We start from the raw sequence: 12,290 nt of genomic DNA, 5'->3' as shown, positions 1-12,290 counted from the left end.
ATGTCCTTGAAAGACGGGGGTCACCTCGCCACAGATCTGACCTGTAACTTACCCTGGTAGGTTCAGCCAAATGCCCCCCTGGAGAAAGATGAGTTTATATAGTCACCGTAAATGCCTCGATGTAAAATATTTAATGTAAAGCAAAAATGGAGATTGTGGACCTTCCAAAAAAGTTACATTGTGCACCTCTGAGAAAGTTAAACGCTCGGTACAACACGTCAACCTGACTGTTAATGCCACGATATCTTAAAAAGCCAGAGCTAGATTGACAGTGAGTGAATCCTGTTAGTGTAATTGACATAAACTGACTGAGAGCTGTCAGCCTGATTCCACGCTGCATATAAACATGTGACCTCTACAGCTGTGACATAAACACGCCGTGTACAGCTCAAAGAACACGTCCACGGCACGTTTTCAGACGACAAAGAGGCAGAAACACATCGGCAGTTATCCAATTACAGTTTCTGTTGTTTAATTTGGACACTTTAATTAGTTTAGATTATTAAAATGAGAACAAAGCTCATCCCAGAATCCAACAATGTAATTAGAGGAGCAGAATGATGCATGGGTCAGGTGGGAAATCCATATTCACAAGCTCCAGTCTCATGTCTGAGTGTGAGTGTGATAACAAGGCAGTGCAGAGTAGAGAATATTGTACAAAGTAGTAATTACAAAAGATTAATTATATCAAGCATTTTATACTTTTTACTTATGTTGACTTAAACATTGAAGCACTTGAAAGCGCTTAGAATTACCGTTACAGTTGCTTGTACACAGTTACTTTTACTCAATTACAATTACTCCTTGACTTTTTGAATGAACTGTAATTCTCAGAGTAGTAATCCAAAAAGATTCATTTGGTCTTCTTTAATTATTGATACTTTTATTTGTAGTTTTCAGATTACAAACTCCTACTTGAGTAATATTTAGTTTGAATCATTCTTACCTGTGGTCTAGAGTTTGTGCATTATTTAATTAATTTATTTTCATTTACTTACAATTACATCAACTTACAATTATAAATCTGATATTATGTCCATTAACACTTATACGTTTTACTCTTATTCATGTACTTTATTGGACTGTTACTGATTACTTGTACTAGCAATCGTACTATTGTAAGTAAAGGTGCTCTTGAGTACAATCTTTGGCCGCTCTTCCCACTTCTGCTTGTTCTTCATTGGTTTGTTCAATAGCGTTTCATAAGTGGCACTTTACACAGAATGGATGACAATGAAGAGTTCATTTGGCACCAAAAGCATCTAATGGTGTCATTTATCTTTAAGAGGAAGATCGTATGCTCGTGTGTGCAGCTTTCTGTGTAAAAATAATTCACTCGGCTTGATGCAGTCAGAAGAGAGCGCTTGACATTTAGCTTCTCCGAGGCTAATACAGGAGAACACATTTCACATCATCTCAAACTTAATGAAGAGAAAAGTACCATCAGTAAAACTAGAAAATCTGCAATGGCTGAAGCCATTGCTGGAGTGTCTGAAGCCATTGCTGGAGTGTCTGCATCTCTCTCCCTCTCCCTCTCTCTCTCTCTCTCTCGACTGGCTCTGACAGATAAAGTTCAACCCTGACTTGTGGGTGATCTCAGGATCTCTAGTCAAAGCCTTAGAAGAAAGTAAGAAAATAAAAATCCTAAAAACAACAAGGTCTCTAAGTTCACTTTCCGATTGTCAGCAACAAAGCACTTTCCCAGCTCAAAAGCTCCATCAGCAGAAAAAGAGATTAAGATAAACTCACTTATCTGCGCTACAAATCATTTCCTTCGTCAGAGCCTCGGTATTTTTCATTACCATCTTTATAGTGAACGTCAGGAAACGTTTCCTTCTATTTGTCATTGAGTTCCTGGTGAGAGTGGCCTACCTCAGCATGACGTTTTTGCCATCGCTCCGGGTGCAGCGGACCTGTCTGGTTCGGTATCCCACCTCCAGCTCCCAGGACATGGGGTAGCGGCTCAGAGGGTGCTGAGGCGGGTGCAGCCGGGGGTGTTTCGGATGAGCCTGAGGGTGCTGTAATACCGTGTTGTTCTCCTGAAAGCTGGTGAAGTCCACGCTTGTCCTCCCGCTCAAAAGGGAGTCTTTATCGTGCGGCAGCCTGCACTCGCTCCACGCCCCGACCTTAAGGCTGTACTGGTGCTCGTCCTCCCCGGCGGGGCAGTCCAGGGCGTGGTTACAAGTCCTGGTCTCCGTGAGGTTGGGACAGTGCGCCCCTCCGTACATGGGCGTGGCCAGGACATGCCGAGTCCGATACTGTAGCCCCGCCCCACAAGTCCGGCTGCAGCTGGACCAGGAAGTAAAATCGGACACTATACAGTCCTGAGGGCAGGGGATGAGACAAGCCTGCTCCACCGCGGGCTTCTGGGAAAAAAACTCACATATCCTGAGTGAGACTGCGGTCCGATTGGTGGTGCGGACGCAGTGGACTTTCCTGCGCTGGATGCCGTGTTGCGCCGTCACGCACTCTGTCCTCAGTTTGAGCTCGTTAGAAAAGAAGGGGACGAGCACGCAGGCCCCCCACTCGGACACGTCCCACTCAAACAGGTCCTGGTGCCAGCCGCAAACCTTAAAACAGGGCCGCCTGGTCTCAGGTCTGTCCCGCGGAGAGCAGTGCGAGTGGTGCGTGGTCCAGCCCTCTGCGTGCACACACCACAGCGTCCTGGTCTGAAAACCTCCAGAGCCACACTCCTCTCCGACGCACTGATCCCACTGGCCTGCAACAAAAACAAGAAAATTACAAATTTATTAGACACGCTGTGGTGCTAAAAAAAACATGATTTAAATTGCAGCTATCTGGCAGCTAGCAATCAAGCCCATTTAGGGCCATTCACTTAACCTCCATGATTGCTTTATTCATGAACTGGGGAAGAAGGGAACAAAGGAATGGGGAGTAATCAAACCACAAGCGGGAAACAATTTGACCAAAACGTAAGGTTAGTTTCTCTGTCACTAAAGACCAGACTCACTTGAATTTTGATCCCACCAAGTAATCCACTCTCCCCATCACTAAACGCGGCGGAAATGTTTGATGATGCTTCGAGGCAGACTCTTTTCTACCTGTTCTGATTAACATTTACCTTCTCTCAATATAGATAATTGCTATACAACGTGTTTGCTGAAGCTTGACCTTTTGCCAACATTATTGTCATGATTTAGTCTGAGCACAATCAAGACTTCCAAGCTATAAGGAAAAAAACGAAATGTTCAGCAAAATTGTCAGAACTGGGAATAAATCTCCAAATCTCCCAATCTTTAGGCCAACAGAGATTCTGGCATATGTGCTGCAGCTTAGTCCACCCGACTAACAAGCAGAACTAATACTTCCTTTTGAACGCTTATTACCGTATGTCTGGAACTCTCAACTGCAGAGTCAAGCACCAAGTACGACATAAATCGAGTTTTACATCTCTGAAACCCCAACAAAAACAACATTATGAAACGTACATTTTACTTTCTGATGTATGATAAAGTAGGTAGAAGTAGTTTGAAGTTTGCAAATGTTGCTTTGTGGTTGATTCTCAGACTGAAACATACACTTTATAACATCAAACAACACCATTAAGATGAATTTTTCACTTCAAAAGAAAGCGTGCATCATGAAGGGGAAAGGACAAGTGTAGATATAAGAGAAATAATCACATTGGAAAAACAAAAGAGTCTGTGCCTCAAAGCCTCTTACGTCACATGTTCAGAGCACATGACAAATGAACACTGTTAGATCGATTAAGTTCTATCTTAGGTAACGGTGGTCAAATGTGCTTTGTGCAAACACTATTTATACACCGCACTATATTTATATGTGTTTTTATGTCAGAACATGTTCAGAAAAGTGCAGGTTTCAGCATCACTCCTCAGGATTTGCCGGGCCTTAGCAGACATGTCACAGCTGCCTTTCACAGCTCTACAGTTTTATGCCACTGGACAGATGGGCGGAGTTTCCATGTGACCAACCATAAATGAAGGTGGTCCTGACACTGGCACTGCTAATGTGACATGATGTCTGCTTCTGGATGGGGCGACATGCACGTATGGGCTTATGTTAAAGGTGTTCTTTGTTACTTCTCTGGTGACAGCTCACCACCTGTCTCCATTGAGATTATCATTATGTCTGCTGTGCCTGGAATGTTCTACAGTATTAGTTTAAATGTATTCACCATTGTTGAAGATTTTAAACTTGATTTTGATTTCAAGTAAAAGGAAACATTTTGATGATGATGATGTTATATAAATATTTTTAGACAATACAAAGTCAACCAAAAATAAAAGCAGTTTCTTTAATATTGCCATGTGTTCTTCTACTAGTTTGGATCCAGCTCATTCTAAAACTGTTCAGGAAAGGTCAAACATTTTATTTGTGCCACTTTTGACAACCCTATTACAAAGCATTTATTTCATGAGTGTTTTTGCTGCTAAAAATACCTTCAAAACTGTGCTCTCTTACTGTGAGTGGGCTCGTCTCTCCACAGTTCTGACCTGTACCTTGGCCTTGGCGGCATTGGCATCTTTTCTCCATAGTGATATATATACGTTTAGCACCGTACTGTGGAACATTCTAAGTGGCAGAATGTTACTGCACCGTTAAATACTAGATATCCTGTAAATGGCCTTTCCCCTTTTGCTCAGTACATAAATCACATATAAAGTTATTCACGCTCGAGCACCATCTGCATATGGTACAGCTGATTTAAATTAAGAAGGGGCTAATTATATTGACATATTTTTATGAGAATTATTTAACCCTATCTATGAACTGACACTACAGCAATTAATTTACTTTTTGACCTTAGAAAAAGTTGACGCTTACCATAATAAAGGGAGAAAGCCTTGTTGAAATCAATTTGCTGATACAGAGTGATTGCTTTCCTTGGTCACGTCCATTTCTCATCCCGTTATTTTGCCACATGCTATGAAAAGGATAATTCCATTCATTTCTGCTAATTGGAATTAAATTGATGCAATAATGAGATCCTGCTGCTTTCCAAATTGCTTCACAACGACAACTCACTGAAACGGTTTCATAATTATTTGATTCTCTCCTCCCCTTGTGTTAGTAACTCTGTGTGTTCTGGCCATTCGTAGACGTGACTTTGCTGGAGGCGATTGTACTTTAAAAGGCTGAGCGAGTAGCTTCATAGCTCATTGAACCAAATCATTGCATTTACCCATCTCGACTATGCAGTGTTAATTGGGGCGACTCGTGTAACCGGCGTCATTATGTTTGCATGATCATTTTGTCATATGTGCTCATTGTTATGCAGGTATCAGTACAGAGGAAGGCGACACAGAGCCAATGTACACACGGACATGACTGCGCAAATAGCCAGATAAAGTAATGGTGGTAATGGTGTTTTCGCATGACACATTGGTCGAAAAACGATTGTAGAACTTACACGACTCTTCAAGTTAGGTTCAGTAATTCCCTCCTGAGTCATTTCTAAGCAAACCAATATTCAGAACAGCTCGACTTTATTAATAAGCCATGTTAACTTGAATAGAACCAGGTTGGGTGATATGGTAAAAAAAGAGAAAAATAATCAATCAAGATTTGATTTGATATTTAATTATTTTAGATGTTTTAGATTTTTTTTTTAATTTTTTTTAAGAAAATTTGAAAAATAAATAAATACATATTTTCATTATACACACAATTTGATCAGCTTATTTCTCCATAGTCTGAACTCTGCTCCACATATTTCACATGACAGAGGATTGGCTGTAGACCTCGAAATTTACGATTGAATCTCGATATGGACTTGTCCAGGAGCCAGGGATTTTCTTGTTCAAATGTAACTTTTTTTCACCATACCCATTATGGCAAGGCTTGATTCCGTGGTTGAGTGGACAGCACATGTATGCTCCGTGTAAGCATGTGTGCTGCCCGAGAGTCCTCCGTAATTTGTCCTACACTCGCTCATCCCTATTTCACGCTGTTCTGACTTGTCTAATAAAGCCTACGGGCTAAAAAAATCTTTAAACAAAAAGACAGAAAAAAAAAATATCCAGTTTATTCTAAAATACAAACATATTCCAGAAAATGTATATCTATATCAAATGTTGTTTGTGTTACAATAACTGTGAAAAAACATGAGTATTTTACGATAATTCACAATCCCAGTGAACTCCTTAATTCTCTTTCATTCACATTATCTATTAGAGTACCATTCCTATAATGTATGGCCAGCTTTATGAAATAACTGAAAAAGTCTAAATAAAAGTGGGGTCAAAAGGTCAGGTCAGTGTATAATTATGGGAACACCACACTTGCCTGACCTCCGCACCAGAAGTTGCACATTTTCAGATTGAATGCAATATGAATGTTGCTTTTGCCGTCTCTGGAGCAATCCGCACGAGCCATATGATTATTGATGCTGTGTTCCATGCTGCCAGGTGAGAGTTGCTTGTTATTCAAGAAGAACATGTGCCCTCATCCATACACTGGGTCTCAATCTGTACATTTTATATTCTAACGTGAGACGATGCAGGCAACGCTTTTTACATGGTCAGTTTGCTCTCTCAACATGTAAAGTTTCACCTGGCAACAACCGTATTGTCCAATCTACACCTAAATTGTGTTTTCAATGTTTAATCAACTTCCATCGATAGATTTAAAAAGGGACATTGTAAATTCAAATGTGGTTTTCTCCAAATGCTTTACAATCATCTATTTTTTTATTTTGACCGACTGAGAAGAAGGATTAGTTGATTTTCAATTCTAAGCCTTACAAAGTGTAAACATTTGGGAGAAAGTAGAAGAAATCCACCCTGTAAATGTTTTTTTGTATCAAACACATCAACAAAATGAACCAAGACATTTAAACCCAGCTTTATCTATTCAACATATATTTAAAGTATATGTGCAATATTGTCAATTTTTACACATAAAATGCCTTATTCGTATATGAAAACTTGAAAAAGTGTACTTTTTAAAATTAAGTTTTAAATGTAAGATTGTTTTCCTCTTTATCTGCATTGCCTTAGTCAAACAAAGTCAACAACAAATCCAAGCTTTGATGACATATCAGGTCAATAACATCACGGAGACGGAGACGGAGAAAATGTACATTTAAATATATAATATGGTATACATTCTTCCAATTAGAGGTAGCAAACATGTTTATGAGGTGTGAAATCTTCTCCTTCATTGTAATTCTGTGACTGCTATTTTTGCAGTGAACCATATGGGACTCTTTGAACATGATCATAAGCAAAGCTCTTTGGTAAGACTTCCAATGCAATAAATGAACATTGTATTTGAGAACTTCTTTGTTTGCACCTTCAGAGAGCCACAAGACACTTTGATGTTATTGTCACTGTTCCAAATGATAAAAGATAACTTAGTCACAAATCTGTGTATGTATTTGAAACAAAGCTGCAACAAAGCGTGTCATATCAAAGCACAATGGCCTCAGCAGCCTTGTATTTATAGCACTCCTGGGGTGTTCTCAAAGTAGTTAGGATGTCAAGAATAATTGATTCCACATGCTATCGTATGATCCTAGTAGATTTAGAAATAATGCAGATTAAACCTATTTATTTACCGTTGTCTCCTCGCTCTCAGTCTTCTTCAGAGTGGTCACATGATGTTTCTGTGACATGTCTTATCATGATCAATGTAAAAGAGAACCACATTATGGACTGGGAGGGAGCTAACATCATTGGAACTTTGGTTCACATCTTCACTGGAATAAGGAGGTATTTGATGTGCCCACGGGACAATAAACAGGAACACGGGGGCCTTTTTACTCTCCCACACCTGGGACACTACACTGAAGAAGTTGGACAGCAAATGTGATGTCGTCCTGCCTCTAACGGTAAAAAGACAGCAACAAAACATGTGTTAATCAGTAACAACATTATGTGACACTCTGGAAGACTGACAGTGAGCCGTCTAGTCTGAAGAAAGTGCCTTTTCAATTAATTAAAAGACGATCAAATCAAGCTCATTGAGCTAGTAAACCCATTCAATCAAATACTTTATATTATTCAGGCTTTTTAAATTCTTTAGGAATCTGTAGCCTTGGTATTTCCTGTAGTAAAAGACTAATTTACAGAAAAGGCTAGATTTTCATCCACTGGTAACGAGCCAAAGTCCAGTCAAGTGAAGATTTAAACAATGGCAGCTCTAGTGTTATACAAAAGGTCTCTTTGCGATCTCTTTGCGTCCTTTCCGCCTCCCGCTGCGCTTTCTCCCGCGTTCACCGTGCCGCCTGACCCCGGGAATACTTTGCTTTTCGTCCGCAACTTTGGGATATACTTCACGCCTCGCCGTCACTCCCGCGTCTGTGGATTCTAGCGGCAGTGAGAAAGTAGTCCCAGATTGACAGCTTCTCAGAAAATGGGGGGAAGGGGGGCCATGCGGTGATTATGACGTTGTGAATAGGCCCCGTCCATCTGCACATCCGAGGAAAAGGATATAGAATGTACTCTCGCTATAAAACTGCAGGAATCAATCCAAAAAAACACTTTGGACACATATATGAGGCACCAATAGCACAGTAAGAAGGTTAAAAGCTCTGAAAAGTCGATTTTGCATGATATGGGACCTTAAAGGACAAGTTAAATGTCTCAGATGCTGTGGTCTCACACATTGCAACAATTGAAACTTCAGGTACGTTTTTGATGCGCAATTTGACGTCTTCTTTTTACAAGTGCTGATACACAAAATTCCAGCGCTACCACAACATGTACAACATGTACAACATGTACAACATGTACAACATGTACAACATGAACAACACGTACAACACGAACAACACGAACAACAGGAACAACATGTACAACATGTACAACATGAACAACATGTACAACATGAACAACATGTACAACATGTACAACATGTACAACATGTACAACATGTACAACATGAACAACATGAACAACATGTACAACATGTACAACATGTACAACATGAACAACACGTACAACACGAACAACATGAACAACAGGAACAACATGTACAACATGTACAACATGAACAACATGTACAACATGAACAACATGTACAACATGTACAACATGAACAACATGAACAACATATACAACATGAACAACATGAACAACATGTACAACATGAACAACATGAACAACATGAACAACATGTACAACATGAACAACATGAACAACATGACAACATGAACAACATGTACAACATGCACAACATGTACAACATGTACAACATGAACAACATGAACATGAACAACATGAACAACTTGAACAACATGAACAACATGTACAACATGTACAACATGAACAACATGAACAACATGAACAACATGAACAACATGAACAACATGTACAACATGAACAACATGAACAACATGTACAACATGAACAACATGAACAACATGAACAACATGTACAACATGAACAACATGAACAACATGTACAACATGACAACATGAACAACATGTACAACATGCACAACATGTACAACATGTACATGAACAACATGAACAACTTGAACAACATGAACAACATGTACAACATGTACAACATGAACAACATGAACAACATGAACAACATGAACAACATGTAAAACATGCACAACATGTACAACATGTACAACATGAACAACATGAACATGAACAACATGAACAACATGTACAACATGTACAACATGAACAACATGAACAACATGTACAACATGAAAAACATGAACAACATGAACAACATGAACAACATGAACATGAACAACATGAACAACATGTACAACATGTACAACATGAACAACATGAACAACATGTACAACATGAAAAACATGAACAACATGTACAACATGAACAACATGTACAACATGTACAACATGAACAACATGAACAACATGAACAACATGAACAATATGAACAACATGAACAACATGAACAACATGTACAACATGAACAACATGAACAACATGTACAACATGACAACATGAACAACATGTACAACATGTACAACATGAACAACATGAACATGAACAACATGAACAACATGTACAACATGTACAACATGAACAACATGAACAACATGTACAACATGAACAACATGTACAACATGTACAACATGAACAACATGAACATGAACAACATGAACAACATGTACAACATGTACAACATGAACAACATGAACAACATGTACAACATGAAAAACATGAACAACATGAACAACATGAACAACATGAACATGAACAACATGAACAACATGTACAACATGTACAACATGAACAACATGAACAACATGAACAACATGTACAACATGAACAACATGTACAACATGTACAACATGAACAACATGAACAACATGAACAACATGAACAATATGAACAACATGAACAACATGAACAACATGTACAACATGAACAACATGAACAACATGTACAACATGACAACATGAACAACATGTACAACATGAAAAACATGAACAACATGAACAACATGAACAACATGTACAACATGAAAAACATGAACAACATGTACAACATGAACAACATGTACAACATGAACAACATGAACAACATGAACAACATGAACAACATGAACAACATGAACAACATGTACAACATGAACAACATGTACAACATGTACAACATGAACAACATGAACAACATGTACAACATGTACAACATGACAACATGAACAACATGTACAACATGCACAACATGTACAACATGTACAACATGTACAACATGAACAACATGAACATGAACATGAACAACATGTACAACATGTACAACATGAACAACATGAACAACATGAACAACATGTACAACATGTACAACATGAACAACATGAACATGAACAACATGAACAACATGAACAACATGTACAACATGAACAACATGAACATGAACAACATGAACAACATGAACAACATGAACAATATGTACAACATGTACAACATGTACAACATGAACAACATGTACAACATGAACAACATGAACAACATGAACAACATGTACAACATGAACAACATGAACAACATGTACAACATGAACAACATGAACAACATGAACAATATGTACAACATGTACAACATGAACAACATGAACAACATGTACAACATGTACAACATGAACAACATGAACATGAACAACATGAACATGAACAACATGAACAACATGTACAACATGACAACATGAACAACATGTACAACATGCACAACATGTACAACATGTACAACATGTACAACATGAACAACATGAACATGAACATGAACAACATGTACAACATGTACAACATGAACAACATGAACAACATGAACAACATGTACAACATGTACAACATGAACAACATGAACATGAACAACATGAACAACATGAACAACATGAACAACATGAACAACATGAACATGAACAACATGAACAACATGAACAACATGAACAATATGTACAACATGTACAACATGTACAACATGAACAACATGAACATGAACAACATGAACAACATGAACAACATGAACAATATGTACAACATGTACAACATGTACAACATGAACAACATGTACAACATGAACAACATGAACAACATGAACAACATGTACAACATGAACAACATGAACAACATGAACAATATGTACAACATGTACAACATGAACAACATGTACAACATGACAACATGAACAACATGTACAACATGCACAACATGTACAACATGTACAACATGAACAACATGAACAACTTGAACAACATGAACAACATGTACAACATGTACAACATGAAAAACATGAACAACATGAACAACATGAACAACATGTACAACATGAACAACATGAACAACATGAACAACATGAACAACATGAACAACATGAACAACATGTACAACATGAACAACATGAACAACATGAACAACATGTACAACATGCACAACATGTACAACATGTACAACATGTACAACATGAACAACATGAACATGAACAACATGTACAACATGAACAACATGAACAACATGAACATGAACATGAACAACATGAACAACATGAACAACATGAACAATATGTACAACATGTACAACATGTACAACATGTACAACATGTACAACATGAACAACATGAACATGAACAACATGAACAACATGAACAATATGTACAACATGTACAACATGTACAACATGAACAACATGTACAACATGAACAACATGAACAACATGAACAACATGTACAACATGAACAACATGAACAACATGAACAATATGTACAACATGTACAACATGAACAACATGTACAACATGACAACATGAACAACATGTACAACATGCACAACATGTACAACATGTACAACATGAACAACATGAACAACTTGAACAACATGAA

At 38.3% G+C, this 12,290-nt stretch overlaps 1 protein-coding gene across 1 annotated transcript in view; it reads right to left on the bottom strand.

Annotated features, from left to right (window-relative positions):
• thsd7ba (thrombospondin, type I, domain containing 7Ba) overlaps positions 1 to 12,290 on the bottom strand; it is a 274,964-nt gene that overhangs the window by 141,080 nt on the left and 121,594 nt on the right. Inside the window, exon 4 of the mRNA XM_072443961.1 lies at positions 1,873 to 2,719. Within this exon, the coding sequence (XP_072300062.1) occupies positions 1,873 to 2,719 (847 nt within the window). The remainder of the gene's footprint in view (positions 1 to 1,872; positions 2,720 to 12,290) is intronic.

The sequence above is a fragment of the Eucyclogobius newberryi genome, unplaced genomic scaffold (assembly GCF_026437365.1).
Source record: "Eucyclogobius newberryi isolate DKJ021-1_F unplaced genomic scaffold, fEucNew1.0.hap1 SCAF_14, whole genome shotgun sequence".
Classification (NCBI taxonomy): domain Eukaryota; kingdom Metazoa; phylum Chordata; class Actinopteri; order Gobiiformes; family Gobiidae; genus Eucyclogobius; species Eucyclogobius newberryi.
The sequence above is the reverse complement of the archived record's forward strand: the minus strand, read 5'-3'. Positions and strand labels throughout refer to the sequence as shown.